The following is an 18,089-nucleotide window of genomic DNA, read 5'->3' as shown; positions in this document are numbered from 1 at the left end:
TCACTTAAACGATCCAGTGGTGCACGCAGTGTTGTGGCCATCATCCCCTCCACCTCGGGACATGGAAGTCAGGTAATGCCCGTGAGCTGTGGACATGGTGTGATACGTTTTGTAGACATGTCCATACGTTACGTAGCCTGCGACACGTACACTCCTGAACATATCCGCAGAAACGTAACTGCTTCCATTTCACCCCGCCTGTGCCGATCTAGTTCCTGTAGGTGAATGAATGATCATGTGATATGCATTCCCATTTCTCACAGAGCTTCCACTGTATCTGTGGCCGATTGACCACATTTGATGACAACTTTAATGTCATGATTGAATTTTAGGAGAAACTGTACTCCAGCCTTTTCAAAAACAAGACTTCAGTTTCCAAGGTTACCAGAAATGCAGCTTTGTTTCCATTCCCTTTTTTTTATTCTTCTTCTGTTTTTTTTTTTTTTTTTAGGTAGCAGGACTTGGGAACAGAACACAATTTGTTGGCGAGGAGCGAAAAAAAAAAAAGGAGAGGAAAGATTAATTTATAATAGGAAATCTGCAGAAAGTCTGCGGTGAAAAAAACACAAGTGCAGAAAATGCCGGCTCGCTGAATCACCCCTCAATGAGCCGACTAAACACCTTATAGGGGGCTGACATACACTTTCAAACCCACACACCGTATAAATGTGTTCGGATGCGAGAAGGAGGCAAGTGACAAATTTTGTGTCGTATGGAAATTCTCCCCCTGTAAATTCAAAAAACACAAAAAGCGGTGGACGCCCGACACATTCGGACACATTAAAGATTTATTCCGAGAGGTCACGGTGTCAGAATGCGAACACAGAACTCGGACGATGTATCAGCACCCGCTTGACAGCTGGATGTGATAAGAGCCCCTGGGCATGTTCAGGGATGTGTCTGTGTGTTTGTTCATCGGGGAGGCAGGTGGTTGAAGGACTGAATTACTTTGCTCTGATTTATTCATGGTTCGGCTCCTTCTCCTGCCGACCGCTCTCCATACAATGCAAGGAAAGGGACGTATATGTGGGCACTGTGAGGGGGGGGGAGAGTTGTAACAATGACGACTATTAGTAAAAAAGCGGTGGAAAATATGGAGAGAGCTGATGGGTGGAAATCATCAATCAGCTCCTCGGGTTTTCTTAAATCAACAGCGCGTGACGACATCCCGGCATCGCTCTGCACACGCCTGCCGCCGACCGTTGGGACAATAAAAAATAAAGGAAAAAAAAGGGAAACACTCTGCCACGATACATCTTCTTCTCTCCCTCCTTATTCACCGAGGCAGTTGTTTGTGACAGAAGCGGTGGCAGGTCACAGGTGCCACGAAAATTAACCGCCTTCCTCCTTTCCACCGCAAACAAGTGCAGTCGTTCGCCCCTCCACACAGACGTACACGGGCCCGTGGACCGTTAGATTCCAAACCCCGCTCCTCAAATGAAGAAAAAGACTTCTTTTTCACGAGCGGAGGTGACTGCCGACCCAGTTTGAAGCTGGTAGCGCGCGCCAAGGTCAGACACCCACGGCTTTGATTTGCTCACAAACCGCCAAAAGGCATTTCTCGACTCAGGTGTGTACAATGTTTTATGGTTGGCGAGCGTGCACAGATTCTATTCTGGAGCCTTTGCTGCCTGCGCAGTACACAGGGAAACACAGAGAAAACGCTCGAGGATCCTCTTTCTGCGCCTGTAATAGGTACAAAAACATTTTCAGTATCTCTTGTTTTGAGAAAGATGTTCAAATTCAACAAATACGGCGACAAGATAAGGCAGATTTAAACCTATATTCGGAGACGGGAGACTGGATGCATTCAGAAATCAGGGTCAGACACGCCTGTTCACCTGTGTTTACCTGGAGGACTCATCCTGCTTTACATCGGAAAGCAAACAGTGAGTTTGTGAGTTGTTCTGTCGGTACGTAGCTACTCCCCTGACAGGATTTCTGAAGGCTTAATCTTCCTTTCACAGCCTCTCTCTGGAAATGTTTTGAGGGTGTCATTCACGAATCTGACCTGATGAAAAAGCCTTTGGAGTCAAAACACTGTCAACAAAGAGGAAAAAGCATGAGATATGTGACTATCTCTGCTCCCTCTTTGCATACTAAATCATTAAGCCATGATGGGGGAGGACTTTGCTGCCACAACACTGCTCTCTGCTGGTGCATGAACTTCTCCTCCCGGGCTGACCTCTGAACCGCTTCAGAGCAGAGCCGGAGGGACGGCGAGCGTTCACTTCTGTTGAGGGAAAGTGTTTTAAAGACACGATTTTGCCATTTTCTAAAAGATCTCTTTGAAGGCGTTTATTTTCTTTTTCAAGCACTGGTCAATTTTGAGATTTGGGGTTATTTTGCTGCCGTAACTTGTTTTTTTTCTTTTTTTGTCTCTCAGACGAGTGGAGAGGAACTGTGCAAAATACACATTAAGGTGTTTTTGGTTCAGACTTTTGTTGATGCAAAGTAGTGCGAATAGGTACAAAACAGAAAATATCAGAAACTTGTGATACATAAAACATATCATATCATAAAGTAAGACTGGGGAAGTTTCACAGCGATTGTCTGTCATTTTTTTTTTACAATGCATGTCTTTATCTTCTCACACTCTTGAGTCAGAAATCTCTTCTTCAGCAGCGCTCACATCAAACCCTCCAGTTTTATTCCCATCGTAAGAATTGTTCATAAATAGGGGTTGTCCATAAATAATTCATAACCTGATTTATATAACATTTGATCCCTAAAAGTGGTGGCTATTTTCTGATTAATGGAGTGATAAAAAAAAAAAAAAGATCTCCAAAATGATATGTATAAACTCAACAGAATGAAACAAGGCTTCGTCCAGCGTTCACATTTCTGTTCTGGAAACAAATGCAAATGAGTGCATTTTTAATTGCCTCATATGCATATTTAAACAACTGGGGGAGTTTCACAGAGATGTATTATAATTAAAATGTTTACCCTGTCACCATTTTTGCCAAAAACAGAAATTATGGAATTTTACAATAATAGCAGTTTTATCACAATGAGGGTTTTTTGTTGGTTTTTTTGGTGCCCTGAGCCAGAAATCTGGACGTCAGTAGCACTTATACGCCAAATGTTCCAGTTTTATATTCAATCAATTATATTCTGAAGGGTTTTACTGAGAGGTTCGTGCAAATCATTCACCACATGATTTATAGAACATTTGATTCCTACAAAAATGTGGCAGAAATATATACTTTCATGGCTGTTGACAGTCTTTTTCTGTTTTATTGAGTCATAAAAGAAGATAAGCAAAATGTTTCTCGTTTATCAACGGAACGATACAAGAATTTGGATCCTTAAACCTACGAACCCCAACAACATGTTGGTGTGTTGGAAGGTACCCTGTGTTTTCTGGAAAAAAAATCACCAGTATGATACCAGTTACTGCCAAAAACAGTATCAACAGACATTTTCACATGTCCAACGGCACAAATCATGTGCATCTGGAAAAATATCTCCAAATCTAAGCTTAAAATAATGATACTCTATCAAAATGTATCATTTCAAATTAAGGCAAAAATACATTTTATGACATTTTTCCAATTTTGTTAACACTTGTGGGTGCTTAGAATGTTTTTTAAAGCAGAATAAACTACTTTTTTTTCCTTTTTTTTGCGACATGTGGCAATATAGCGATGTTGTTACATTTGAAGAAACTTGTAATACACAAAGTCATCGTCTTAATGTGAGAATTCAACCGGGGGAGTTTCACGATGAGATCCGTTGGTTAGAAATTCCCCATATTTACTGCGTCTCCCCGTCAACACGTAAATTAGATCCCTGCATGAGTGTACGCCGTCGTCGTACCATTAAAAATGCATGTACTGTATATTTGCATAATGCATGAGGGGAGATTAATTAAAACACTGTCATTATTTGTGTTTTTTTGCTGAACCTCACCGCTCAGAGCACGGCTCAGTGTATGCAGATTTAAAATTGTTCCGTCTTCTCCTCACGACACACACTTTCCACCGTGTGACTTGCAGATGTAAAGGCTGTGTGTGTGTGTGTGTGTGTGTGTGTGTGTGTGTTGGGGGGGCATGCATTTTTGAGTAATGATTCCCAGAATCCCCAGCTGCAGGGGCCCTCCCGAAACATTTGGAGCAATATCACTTTGTTGGGATCCCACAGTCGCATGTACGAGCTCCATGTTGTCGGGAGCTTAGAATTTCCCGCAGAGCCCCTGGAGCTGACCACCCACCTCTTTTTAGCCTTGTTAAAGAACCAAAGGGAAATCATATTTCAAGATGGATACCTTCTCTCTTCATCTGCACTATGCTTATTACTGCATCCAAGAAAGATCAAAGCTACCTAAACTACCCTCAGAGCTCGCAGCCCCCTGAAGATTCTCCACAGTACGAGAATAACGAGGTGAAGACTGCCTCCACTTTTATCTTCACCTTGCTTAGCAAGTGAGTCATATTTGTCAGAAGTGAGTCCTTTTGGCCAGAAGAGCCCCACTCTCCTTATAAATAGACTGGAGGAGTGGAATACATGGGGGTTATTCAAGCAGCCAAATGCATTCAGTGTCATTAGGACTTATATTCGCCACTGGAGCGTGAAAACCTATATTTTCCTGAATGAGAGTTATTGATTTGTGTATGAGCTTCACCCAAAACATGCCCCAAAAATCAGATGTGGCCGGTATCAAGCGGGGAGGCGGCAGACTAACCCGGGGACCCTCTCCCTCTCTGTCTATCCTGAAACAGCTGTTTGAGCTCTAATTAAAGGGAAGTAGCAGGTGTCACCTGAGCCCCAACTGCAGGGGCACACCTGGTTGCATTAATTTGATCCAAAGTGGTTTTGACGGACTGCCTGCACTCTGGCGTCCCACATTAAGCCACTGGAAGTGAGCACCTGCTTGCAGCGAGTAGAGAGGAGAGTGCTCCCGCTAACACCGTCTGTGGAGGCACGCCAAGCTGGCGAGCCCGCGTCTCGGCGGTGACCCGGGGGACGTCTCCGTCATCCCTGCCTCCGATTTACCAGCAACATCTGTAAGCGAGCGGCCCCGCGACGCTGACCTGTAGTCACACTGAGCCAAGGGCCGGGGTGCGCCCGAGATAATTGTCTGTGGAAACCTCCCAGCGGCCGTAAAGGCAGCTTGTTTCAGATCTCCTGATGATTTCACAGGACATTTAACTTTACACCTCTCATTTGTTACGTCCTCGGGGTATTTCCAAATACCCATTACAAGGTTTCCAGGGAGTGTAGCAACCCTTAACCTCCACTAGTTTTTATGTTTGCATAAATTGCCTCGGGGATAAACGTGACACTGCATTCGGATGTGCTGACATGATGTGTGTTTGTGGGCCTGCTTCGGCAAACAGATGACCTTCAAAGCTGCGCAGGGACAGAAGTGCCCACATTGTGGAATTACAGAATGCAATATTGTGTTGTGTCTCTGACACTTAAATTGCCAAATGATATTTACATCACCCACGAATTAAGCTCCAGCGGTGTGAGCGGGTCCTGCCTCGGGTCACGCTGCACTCTCTGTTGCAACAGTTTCTTTGTGCCACGACAATGCATTAATTTCATGAGTCAACAGGCTACGACTGGCAGTTTGTGTCGAGCTAAACAGTGTTTAATTGGATTCCGATCCATGGCAACACCGCCGGAGGCTTGTTTCCATCTTTTATTTCAGCAGCACCTGGAGCGTAATGGTGGTGATTACATCCCTCCTGTGGTGTCCCGGCGGTTCAGCCCTCACAGACCTCTGGGAATACGCCGCTGACAGTCACGGTCCACGCTGCCCTGCTGCCCTGCTGCCCTGCTGCCCCGTTCAGCTGCTGGCAAATCGTGAACCGCTGCTGCCGCTGCTGCCGAGGCGTTGTGACACAGCACTGCTGAGACACGCAGGTTCAAAGGGAATCATGATAACACCAACCAAATTAATTGTTTAGCGCACCAACTCCGGCACAGACGAGATTCCAAAAAGAAAGTTGCGTATACAGTTTAGACGGTTTTACTTCAAAGTGAAATTAAATTTTCTTTGAGAGAACTTTTTATGAAGCAGCAATAAAAATCCACTTTTGTTCAAAAACAAACGAGAATGAATAAATTCTTTTATAGAGAATAAAGTGGATTGGATGGTGGGACGAAAAAGTTTATTCCATTCAAAGCTGTTCTGGAGCTTTTTTCTGTCATCTCGCACCATCTTCCTCCGAAACCTCGAGCGGCTCAGTCTGCAGAGGAAGAGTGTGTCACACAACAAACTGGGATTATTTTCTCTAACTGCGTTGAATCTGTTTAGAAAATGTATTTTCATTTTCTCCTGGCTCCCGAAAACAATTTAATTTACAAAACAGCCATCCAGCCCAGTCTCACGGCAGTTGATGAAATAGTCTCAATATTTAATTTATTGATCTGTGTACTTTTTTCAATTTCAAATTTTTTTGTTTTTTTCGTGATGCTCAGGACTCTGCAGTGTGTTTTTCCTCTTCTGTTCATCATCATTTTAATTATATGAGATTCAAACCCCTTTATTTAAACATTATAATGTCATCTGCGTATGTTTGTAATGGATTTGGTGATCATATTTATGCTTTTGGAACATCGTAGCTGATGTCCACATTTATAGATTCTGCTGCTGTTGTGTGTCTCGTCTTTCCTCTATCTCATGTGTCGCGCAGCTTAATGTTTTTATCTGTAGGTGACCTCATACCATTGGAAATGAGGAGTTTTTGATTCAAAACAAAGAATTCTCCTGGTTAAAAAGGCATGAAAGTGTCTATTTCTTTAAAGGAACAGTTCACCCAAAAAAATGTAATTCAGCCATTTTTTCTACTCACCCCCACGCTGATGGAAAGTCGGGTGAGGTTTGTAGTCCCCAAAACATTTTCAGAGCTTTACAGAAAAACACTGTTGCAGAATTCTCCTGAACAACTGATGTAGATGGGGACTTCATACAGCTAATCTGGTGTAATCCTGGTCACTGCAAGCCCCCGAGACCTCAAACTGATTTGAAAAGACGTTAATTACAAGATGAAATCTGAAATCTAAGGTAAAAATGTTAGCACGCACTCCGTCTGAAGGCTGCGTGAGCTCAACTGCACGTTGAAGGTGCAGATAACATCTTTATTCATTCCCTTGTAAAAAAAATCTAAATTTTAAGAAAGTGAAGAAATAGCACACAGAATATTTTAAAATGGAATCCTTCAGTATCTTCAGAGTGCCACCAGCTAATGAGGCCCCGGGAGGAGCAGACGGAGCGATCTCCTCCTTCCCCCTCCTCGAGACCGGGGGAAAGGTCACCGACCCCTGCCGATGGAGATTTGGGAAGACGGCCTGCGCATGAAGTCAGCGCTGACAGCACGGGGGGGAATAACATCGCTGGGCCTCTGACCTTCAGTGTAGCCCCGCACCTTCTTACAACCACAGAGTCAGACACATGTGAATAATACATCGGCCTCTCCTGCTGGGACCACCCCCAACGCTCACACAAGCAGAAATACACAAACACAGCATTCACATCATAGTGTGAAGTTCCCACAGCATCCAGCACAATAATGAACATGGTGTGTTTGAACAGCTGAGGTGTACAATATGTTTGTACACGGATTCATGTTATCCACTGTTTTTCTTTTTTTTTTTGGGGGGGGGGGGGGGGGGGTTTGCTGCAGTGTTGGTTAACAATGATGTTTTTCTGCCTAAAATGTCAATAATTGATTCATGTTTTTGATGTCGCACACATTTAGTTTCCTGTGCAGGTCTCTATCCTGTCCCTTGCTCTTTTTATATTGAAACTGCCTTTTTACTTTTAGTAAAAGCAGAGCTTGAACGAGAGAAACACAACATTTTTTTTTTTTTTGCTCTCCCCAGTTATTTCTCACCTTCATGCATGTAAGCCAACGAGAACTCTGCTGTTTACACAGTGAGAATGAACAGAAATGCATGAAACATTTTTAAAATCCCCTGTGATTCCTGGAAAGCCAGGCTGCCGCTCTCTTGTTCCCGTCTGCTTTACATACAGGAACAGCTCCGTGGTTTGCACCGAGATTATTTGAATTTCATAGAGTGTTTGACATTTGATAATAGCGCGGCGTGTTTATAGATTCCACACTTCCCTGTCGAAGGTTTCCTATCATGTTTGCTCAGGCTTCACCCCGCCGAAAAAGGAAAATTGAATACGGAAAACTCAAATATCTCAGTGTGCAATCGAAAAGACAAACTCAATTATTGTTTTAGCCTTGCATGAGCAGATACATATCAATCAGCCCTCTGGGAATAAATGCATTTACGTAAGACATTCTGAGTAGCAGGTGCAATGAAAAGAGGGTGGGGAAACAAATGTTTGTTGTAACAAATGCACCATCATTTATCATAACAGAAGAATTGTCGCCTCAACGCCACATAATGAGTGGATGTCGTTCACCTGTTGGGACTGACCTGTGTCTCTGTGTGTGTATAAATCAGGCACTGTTTCTTTTCTTTTTTTTATTGACTGACTTTTACTGCAGCTGGCTGATAATCTATGTAAAGAACGAGCTCAAATGAGAGAGCAACACGTCTCCATGCAGCAACAAGGCTGAGAGGTTGTGGACAGATGGGACAGTGTAGGAGCAGAGAGTGGGAGGGTGTATGCGCAGTAGGATGCTGGCAACACCGAACAAACAGGTGTGTGTGTACAGTGTACAGTGTACGGTGTGTGTGCGTGCGTGTGTTAGTGCTGGGGGAGGTGGGTCTCCCATACAGACCCAATCACTTAACAAGATGTCTTTCATTTCAGTGTTACACCGCCTCAAGCATATGATGCTGCATGTCACAGATTAGAGGATGTGCAGATGTTACTACCCTCTGCAGGAGCACAGAGTGAATGCAGGTCAATGTTGTGCTGTAAAAAATAAATTAAAATATAAAGCGTCTAAAATTTCGTTTTAGTTGTATTGAAGGTGAACTCACGTATTTATGCGTCATTTCTGGAAGGTTTTTTTTCCGGTTTCGCTCACCTTGAACGTAAGTGGAACCTTTCTTTTCCGCCGTCCGAGTTCCCCTCCGGTGTGTTTTTGTCGTTACACACGCGGTAAAGTTGTGGCTGTTGGAGTCGTTGTAGCTTCTCGGCTGGACACAGGCTCGTAGTGTACATCTTAAATTAAATAAACGGTGTAAATGTCGCTATAACAGGTAGATATAACTTCTTAACTGTCTCTTCAGCTGTCAGTGTTTGAAATGTGCCTGTTACCTGTTCGGTTTGTGTCGGTAAATGTTAGCTTAGCTTACAAATTGTGACTTTATTTACCAGATTTTCGTTAACGTTTCACATTAAACCTAGCAGACACAGTTCATATTTGGTAGCAGAGGGTTTTCTTTGATTGTCATACATTCAAAATGTTCCTCATGATATCTTATCTTATTATTTGAGCTGCAGCTGATACTTCTGAGTACTTTACACAGTGGATATACTTGGCCAAGAGTTATGTCTTTAATCAAATCGCCTATATTTAGCCAAAGTTGACACCCCATTATGTCTTTGTTAGTGTTGCTTGAAATATTAGAATGAAACCAAATATACAGTATGTAGCTTCATTTTCATATTTTCACATCTAGCTTGCCATTTGGTGTAAATCTACCTATTAGTTATTAGTTATTATAGGTCAAAGTTATGTTATTAAGTTATTATGATCCAACCTTGCAGCATCAAAGCTGACATTTCTGAGTTTTTATGTGAAAATGAAGGTTAAATGTGAACATAACACAGCCATTTTTCTTGTTAACAGTGCAACACATCATGATTTATATCTCCAGTGGATGTGTTATTTTATTTTCATCAATATAATCCACATGTAGGCAAAAGGAGGGGTCTACTCAACTTTTCCAGGGGTTATATAAATCATTAAATTCAGTTAAATTAAATTAAAAAAAACCTTATTTGTTCCCGGACGGCAATTGAAGGCACGTGAAATACACAGACACAAACAAGTCAGCATGTTAGTTACACAGACACAAAACAAGCCCAATATAATAGAATAGACTAAATAAACTAAATCAGTATTTACATGAGATGCTAAGTTGCATTGAGGTAGGTTGGGTTGTGCATTTGGGTCCAATATTTAGGAGACCAATAACAAATATTTTCAACTGATATTTGAGCAACAATATATTAAAGTACGCTTAATGAGTAGAATTTTGAGGTACTTCACTTGATTATTTCCTTTATCTGCTAATTTGTACTTCTATGCAGATTTATATCATTAATTATTTTATTACTACTACTGTTATTATTGTTGTGTCTTATAACCAATCATTTTAATGCGTGTTGTTGTGGGTGGAAAACTGTGTGAGAGGACGTTGCATCGGAGCCAAAGTTGTTAAGTAAGTTTGTTTTATCTGCAATCTGAGAATAAAATAATAGATATCGATAATCAATCAGGCCTATAGTCAACAACAACATTTTCTTCCCATTATCAGGACATTGTACTTATACATGTATACGAGAGCGCTATACACAAAGGCTGCTATCCTCACGAAGACGCCCACATCAAGTTGAAATCATTAACCCGGCCAGCCTCCCACCAGTCTTTTTCATCAGCATTTCAAAAACATTTTCTTTTTACTCCCTGTGGTTACAAACTATATGCACAGTTTCAATTTCAGCAGACTGCCTTTAATGACTTTCTCTCATTTACAAAGTGTTGCAGTGGCAGAACATTTAAAAAAAAAGAGAGAAGTAAGTGTAATGAAAAAAGATTAGCACTATACACAAATGCTGCCATTCCCATGAAAACATCCACATCTGTGGTAAATCATCCATGCAGATTCTTGCTAGTGTTCCACTGGTTAAGCAAACATGGATTCCTCAGGTTGCTGACCCCCAGCATAATGTGTCTAAACAGGCTATATAGTCCAATTTATTAAGTACGTTTTGTTTAGTGTCCTCGTCGTGTCTGTGGTAACGGTCAGACAGCAACAGAAAGGACATAACAATCAAAGACAGGCATTTAACAACAACAACAGCAGCCATCATAAAGAATTTCAGTGCAGGGACATATTTAACAACATTCGCTATGTTTCCTCCAGTAATGAATTTGAAAACAGATGAGGTGCACTTTCAGTGAAGGTTCACTCTGCACATCTTTCCTTAATGACTTCCATAATGAAATCTGACAAAACAACCGTAATTCCCCAAACATCCTGAATAACTGGACTTTCTGCTTGTTTTCTTGGTTTTAAACAAAGTCAAAGGTTGCGCAAATGTTTTACCTGATGAGACTCTGCAGAATATCAGACAGATACGAGCTGAGTGCAGTGCAGGTGATGACTTCAGGGACGTAGTATATTAAGGGCAACCATTCAGTTTATATCTGTTCTGTCTGCCTCAGAGTTCACAAGGCTGTGCTTCTGTACTCAAATGAATCAGGTGCTCAGAGTTGGCTGCCTCAAACCTTGGCACCGTATCCAGCCACACGGAGTGTCCCAACATGGAGGCAGAGTTGGCGGAGTCAGAAACCATGTGACAGAGTATCGTCACTGACTTGTGATGTCTTCACCTGCATTTTAGGGTTGCCAATTTCGAAATTAGGTGTTTACTTACATCTGTTTCACTGGCAGCGCAGCAGAGAGGCCGTCTGCGACAGGAGAAGCCAGTGTATGCCTGAGTATGTGTGTAATGCTGTTGGCCATTTTGTGACATCAGTGGACTGATGACCGACTGAGCAGAGAACAAGATTAAATGACAACCTTTGCCTCTGAAAATCACAGGGAATTGTTGAAGTCATTAATCTCCGAACTTTGAGCATGTGAATGTAGTTTAGAATTAGAAGTAGATCATCAAGGATTCAGTCTGAACAAGTGCCGCTCTAACTCACCTTCACTGTCTGTCCCGCTGCATAGATAAAGACCTTCTCATCGATGGCCACGCTGTGGTCAAAGATCTCCGCTGTCCTGCCTCATAACGAGGAACAGTTTCCACTGCAGTTCAGTGACAAAGTGGAGTCAAGTGTGGTGGAAATGCTGAAACGCTGCAGGCAGCAGCTGTACAGCGACACTACGAGGACCAGCCGGCTGCTTAATGCTCACATCATTTTGGATTTTTCGTGGGAGAAACTCAACACAGGAACATGGCGTGACGTGGACAAAGAATGGAGACGTGTTTATTCTTACGGCTGCCTGTTCAAAGTGGCCGCGCTGTGTCGTGAAGATCCGTCAGCAGACGAGGTCCTGCAGGCTGTGAAGACATGTGACATGGGTTTGCTCATGGGTGCAGCCATCATGGATGATATACTTCAGGTTATTGTTCGGATTCTGCAGAGTGAGGTCAGGAAATCTACTAAAGAGGAAGAAGAAAGTGAGCACTCCCAAGTCAAGGTCAGTGATCTCTTATTTAAACCTTATTCTGAGTTTGTCAGAGGTTCTAAGCAACACATCTGCATCACGATGCATCTTTCAATCAAAATATCCTCAGTTTTAGGGGAGCTGTGTTCTTTTCCAGTCTCTCAATGATTCAAAGTTTACGACCTAGAGTGACTGATGAGGAGGTTGTTGAGAAGTATTACATGTGTTGCCCTTCATCTTGTTTCCCAGCATCAGACATCACCGAAGATAAAGTGCAACAAACACTGAAATGTCCCTTTGTTTTCGATCCCATCAGAATTGAGATGGAGAGTGCAGAGAACGTAGTTGGAATTATCTGGATTACATTTTTCTTCTCTCTTAGCCTTAAAAAAAAACTTGCCCTGGGGTACAGGCCTCGAGTATATTCAAACACCAGAACTATCCGTGTCTAACTGCAGTCTCGAGTGGTTGCAACCAACAAACTGTTTCAGTTATTTTCTCACTTAATCCATCAATTGGTCAATTAAATTCCAGAGAGCCCCTGGTGACGTTTCAAATTGCTGTTTTTTTTATATAACAATCTAATGTAATATAATCAAAATAGTTGCCGATCACCTTCCCCTGCAATCTATTTCTCATTTCAGCTCTAATCTTACAGATGCTTTCGGTCCTGTTTTCACCTTAAAGCTCTCAGTTTTAGGAGTGATTTCAGGACTTTACAGACCCTTGTTATTTTGGCATCATTAACAGAGAATAAAGATCGAGGGCCCACGTGTTCCTGTGATCAAAGAAGAGCTGGCAGTTCCCAGGATAAAGTGTCCTTCACTGGAGAGCTTCAACACGGACTACCTGCTCCCCCTCAAACCAGTGATTTTAGAAGGGATCATCGACCACTGGCCCGCCCTCAACCAACACCCCTGGAGGTTTGTTTTCTTCACGGTGTGTTCGCTTGATGTGGCTTCATCCATCAGTGCCTTTTTTTATATCTCTGTCCAGGTGACATCACCGTGTCACTTTATTTCCCTCTGAAGAACACATGTATCATTATTAGTGTGTTTAACTCGTCCGGTCAAACAAAGGTCTGCCGGAAAATTACAGATAAGTTAAAAGCATAGTCACATAAAGCACATTTTCAGGTATTAAATCACCTCTGTATATGAACACTGTCTTCATGTATTATTATTAGCAGGTACAGCAGCAGTCCTCCATCATGGTTAAACACTACAGCCCTACTTATGCTCAGTCCAGCCATGTAATCAGACTGATTTACACTCGTGATGCCAGCTAAGAGCACTTATCTAGCTGAGAGGAGAGAAAACTGTCAAATGTAACACACAATTTACCTCCGTTTAATACCAGGCATCTACGTATACAGTGGGCGTGTGTACATGCGTGTGCCTGTGTGTGTTCATGTATATATAAATCTTCGATCTTAAATGGATTAGTGAGAGTAATAAACGGTGAGTTAAGGTTGGTTTACTTGTCACAACATCTCTGATTCCTGACTCCTAATGCCTGACACCAGAGTCTGATGTAACTGCCTCTCCATTTAAGAATATCCTTCACTGTCCTCCCTCTCACTGCTGACTCCTGACAGCTGACTATTCACTCTGACATCTGACATACGGCTCCTGGCATCTGACTCACCGCTCTGATGGTGGAGGAGGACATCCAGAAGTGATACACATGATATATTTTTGTGCACTGCTAGAATCCTGGATTACCTGTTTTTTTTTTTTCCCCCCCCTTTATGAATTATGCCGCAGTGTCAGTGTAATGTTTAATTAATTAATTTTCTCCCCCTCTCCTCCCCACTGCAAAGCATAGAATACCTAAGATCTGTCGCTGGTTGTCGAACGGTTCCTGTTGAGGTGGGATCAAGGTACACGGACGAGGAATGGTCGCAAACACTGCTTACCGTCAATGAATTCGTTGATCGGTACATTCTAAACAAAGTAAGTTCGTCCTCGTGTCTCACGCATTAACATGAAGTAGGCAAATGAAGATGAAACGCCTTCATGTAATTTCTTACATGTTATTTTCATTTTCATCTCCCCTGCAAATCAAAATGTACCAGGATGGAGTAAAAGCTTCGGGTTACCTCGCTCAACACCAGCTTTTTGATCAGGTATGGAACTGTATTTACTTTGAAATGACAAGACAAAGGCCCAAAATTAAACAAAGTGTTGTTCTCACTTTAGATCCTGTGGCTGCCAAAAGCACAGCCAACTGTTAATAAGAGCATGCTAATAAATGCATGATAAAATATGTATTCATCTTAGTAAAGCAATAAAAAGCTTGGTAAGTTTCTTATAACGATATAAAAGGTATGGTAGTGAGACTCATAAGGCTTTTATGAACGTTCTTAAGTGTTTCTCATCTAAATGTCACAATCTAACAATAAACATATTTATAGTCTTAACACATAATAATGTTACTAAGCATCTTAAAATGACCTATAAAAAGACTAATATTTATTAACTAACGCTTATCACGAGGACCTTTATATAAAGTGTTGCCATTAATTTTGTCGGGTTACTAAATTATTAATCAGCTGATATTTTTCAGCGCTGTGAAGAATACAGTTTGCCCTTTTTACAGCTTTCCTCCTCACACCACTCTGCTCTGAGCAGTATTGGCTCTTCAGTCCTAATTTTACTGTCCATGTCAATACATCGTCCGAGTTGAACTTTACAAAAAGTGCACCTTGTCAAGCTAAAAGTCATAGTCTGTTGTTTATTTATATGCGTCTACGAACCGGCTTTGCAGTGTCATATCATCACCAGAAAGAAACTAATGCGATGAGTCTGGGTCATTTAACTATTGTTCTGGTGACAGCAATGCTTCATGTTACCTTCCAGAAAAAGTGATCATTGTGAGTATCATGCAGATTTTAAATTTGGGGGAAAGTGAGAACTGTTATTTAATTAATATTGTGTAACAACAGAAACTGTATCATAAATATAGACACCATAATTCTTACCACTAAGACAGAGAAAGTGATCATTGCAGATGGTGCAGATAAACAAATAGGTGACATCCTGAACTACTGTGAAATGTCACCATGCTCACAGTGACAATGCTAATATGCTCATGTGTTGCAAATGTAATGTTCACCATTTTAGATTGCTAACATGCTAACGTCGGCCAATTGGCATGAACTACAAAGGGTAAATGGGAATGTCATCAGTTGTGCAGGTATTTGGTCATCAACTAGAGTAGAAGACAAATTAAGATTTTAACTTAAAGCTATAGGTGTCAACAAAATGATTGCAGTTCATCCTGAGGGGGAACATGAATGTCTGTATAAAGTTTAGTAACAATCCATCCTGTTGTTGTCGAGATATCAAACTAAAATATGTCAAACTTAAGGTAGCACTCCATCAAACGTCAGGGTCACTCGGTAAGCTTCATCCTCTGGAGACCATGATTATGATGATTATGTTTCAGTCTGATCCGAAGTGATGGACAAACTGACAAACCAATGTTGTCGTCCTTAGAGCCATGCATTCTTTAGTATGACTAAAAATACCACAAAGCAAATGTAGAGTATAAAGAGATATGGAATAATTTTTATGTTGCTTGCTTTGGAAACGTCTGCAAATGTTCAGGTGAGAAACAAGGCGCTGTTCAGTCAGCCGGATGAGTCGTAAATGCCCTCTCGGTGTGATTTTGTTTGATTGATGTTGCCTCAGATACCGGAGCTGAAGGAAGACATCCGCCTCCCCGATTATTGCTGCCTTGGCGAAGGAGATGAAGACAATATAACTGTAAATGCGTGGTTTGGGCCCGGAGGTACCGTGTCTCCTCTTCACCAAGACCCTCAGCTGAACTTCCTGGCTCAGGTGACAATAAAACAACGCCGCTTTTATGAATCCAGTTAGTGTTAAGAATCTGTCACGTGGCCGCAGTTTGTTTACCACATGGGATTTTCCCCCTCCGTATACACATTAGGTGGTGGGAAGCAAATACATCCGCCTATATTCCCCGGAGGACACCGACAAGCTGTACCCTCATCAATCCCAGCTCCTTCACAATACCAGTCAGGTGAGATTGACAGTCCACAGATAGCTCACGTTGAGCCTGCAAATGTATGCAGCACTTTTCCAATTTCTCCTTCCGTGCAGGTGGAGGTGGAGAATCCAGATTCTGAGCGGTTCCCGGAGTTTGCCAAGGCTCCCTATCTCGAATGTGTGCTACAGCCTGGAGAGGTGCTGTTCATCCCTGTCCGACACTGGCACTATGTCCGATCCCTGGAGCTCAGCTTCTCTGTGAGCTTCTGGTGGTCGTGACTGCACATCCGTGATGAAATAAATATATATTTTAGCATTAAATATGCGTTTGGCTTGTTTACTCCTGCTGTGAAGGGAAATCAATCTGGAGTTTTTAAGTAATGCGAGGCTAATTCTCATAAATCTTGAGACAACTACTGATCACACAAACCTTTTGATCCATGAACAATGAACACACATTGCTGAATGATTAGTTTAATTGCGCTGCTGATGATTGCAACAACATCTATTGTGTGAAAAGCTACCAGCAGAAAAACAAAAAAAAAACAAAGACAAGAACAAACAGATGAGCAGTTCAAACTGTTTGTGCTCATTTCATCCCGCATATAATTTACAGAGAGGGTTGTTAGTCATCTAATTTGATAGGGTATGTTTCTCTTGTCAAATTGGCTTATTTAATTGCGTTCTCAACCTTATTCCTACAAATATATCCTCAGATGTGTGATTTCCATAATTCATGGAAATGAGGCAAGTCTTTTCAAATTTAATAACCGAGTGAGCTACAGGTACAGAAATGTGGTAATAAACACGGGTCTCTGGTTAAACTGACAGTCTGAAGCAATCAAGCAGGACACAGATGGAAATTAATAAATGAAATGAATTAATCCCCTGGGCACAGACAGACAGACTTTCAAATTAAAACTGTCTCACTGGTTAAGTAGCCTGACAGTACAACTCCTGTCGAGCACCAAAAAACACAACACCTGACAACAAAGACGGCGGCGCCTCATTTCAGATATCAGACCTCTGACGAGCCCCAGTCCTGTATCCCGTAGGTCCATTTCCATCAGGCCCTCTAATTAGAACCGTGAAGCATGTGAGGATGTGACAAACCGAAGCAGATCGGCACCGATGTTCACATTTGATCTGCTTTCCAACCAGATCCGCCGTCAGCTGAAGTGGTGTTGTGGGAAATCAAGGCTGCATGAGGCGGAATACTTCTGAGCAGCAGGTGAAGAGTTCTGTGGGAAGATTTAAGTAAACACAACAGCTCAGGACAATTAAATTAAATTTGATGTCTTACCTGATTTTGATGAGATGAGTGAAAAAGGAAAAAAAAGAGTATGAAACGTGCCTCAACCAGCTTGCTGGAGGGAAAATACTGCTGAATGTTTGTGTCTCACTTTGGAATCACTTTTCTTTAGATCGTTGTTTCCTTTGTATCATATATTACTCAGTACAATAATATAATACTTGGCATACTCATTTTTTAATCACAAATACTTTTTTGGTACAGATACATATTTTTTCCTTCATGATACCGATTTTGATAGCAGGACTTTGTGTATTGGTCAATATGGAGTACCGAGTCACGGAAGCCCATTTCTGCCAGCTAAAGAAAAAAAAAGATGAAAAAATTCCCATTTTAAGTCTTAATTATGAGATAAAAAGTGGTAGTTATGCGATAGAAAGCCAAAATTGAAATCCTAAGTGACTCTTTTGGATTTTTGGATAATAATGTTGACATTCTATCTCACAATAAAAACTTCTTCCCCCTCATAATTTCTATGG

General features: G+C 41.8%; 1 protein-coding gene across 2 annotated transcripts; it reads left to right on the top strand.

Annotated features, from left to right (window-relative positions):
* The first annotated feature begins 9,028 nt into the window (after positions 1–9,028).
* On the top strand, positions 9,029–16,619 carry kdm8 (lysine (K)-specific demethylase 8). 2 transcript variants are annotated; one of them, XM_030406519.1, is made up of 8 exons: positions 9,029–9,138; positions 11,845–12,318; positions 13,036–13,208; positions 14,108–14,240; positions 14,363–14,413; positions 15,981–16,130; positions 16,240–16,332; positions 16,413–16,619. In XM_030406519.1, the coding sequence occupies exons 2-8, from the start codon at positions 11,863–11,865 to the stop codon at positions 16,575–16,577; spliced, it is 1,221 nt and encodes a 406-aa protein (XP_030262379.1). In that variant the 5' UTR covers positions 9,029–9,138; positions 11,845–11,862; the 3' UTR covers positions 16,578–16,619. The 2 variants fall into 2 exon arrangements, with proteins under 2 accessions (XP_030262379.1, XP_030262380.1); XM_030406520.1 differs by lacking the exon at positions 9,029–9,138 and adding an exon at positions 10,270–10,326.
* The last annotated feature ends 1,470 nt before the right edge of the window (positions 16,620–18,089 follow it).

The sequence above is a fragment of the Sparus aurata genome, chromosome 23 (assembly GCF_900880675.1).
Source record: "Sparus aurata chromosome 23, fSpaAur1.1, whole genome shotgun sequence".
NCBI lineage: Eukaryota > Metazoa > Chordata > Actinopteri > Spariformes > Sparidae > Sparus > Sparus aurata.
This window is presented reverse-complemented; position numbering and strand designations above follow the sequence as displayed.

Excerpts from the sequence above, each read along its gene's own strand:
- kdm8 (XM_030406519.1), top strand. The coding sequence starts at position 11,863 with ATGGCCACGCTGTGGTCAAAGATCTCCGCTGTCCTGCCTCATAACGAG. Across the intron at positions 12,319-13,035 it reads GTGAGCACTCCCAAGTCAAG|AGAATAAAGATCGAGGGCCC; the intron begins GTCAGTGATCTC and ends CATCATTAACAG. Across the intron at positions 14,414-15,980 it reads AACACCAGCTTTTTGATCAG|ATACCGGAGCTGAAGGAAGA; the intron begins GTATGGAACTGT and ends ATGTTGCCTCAG.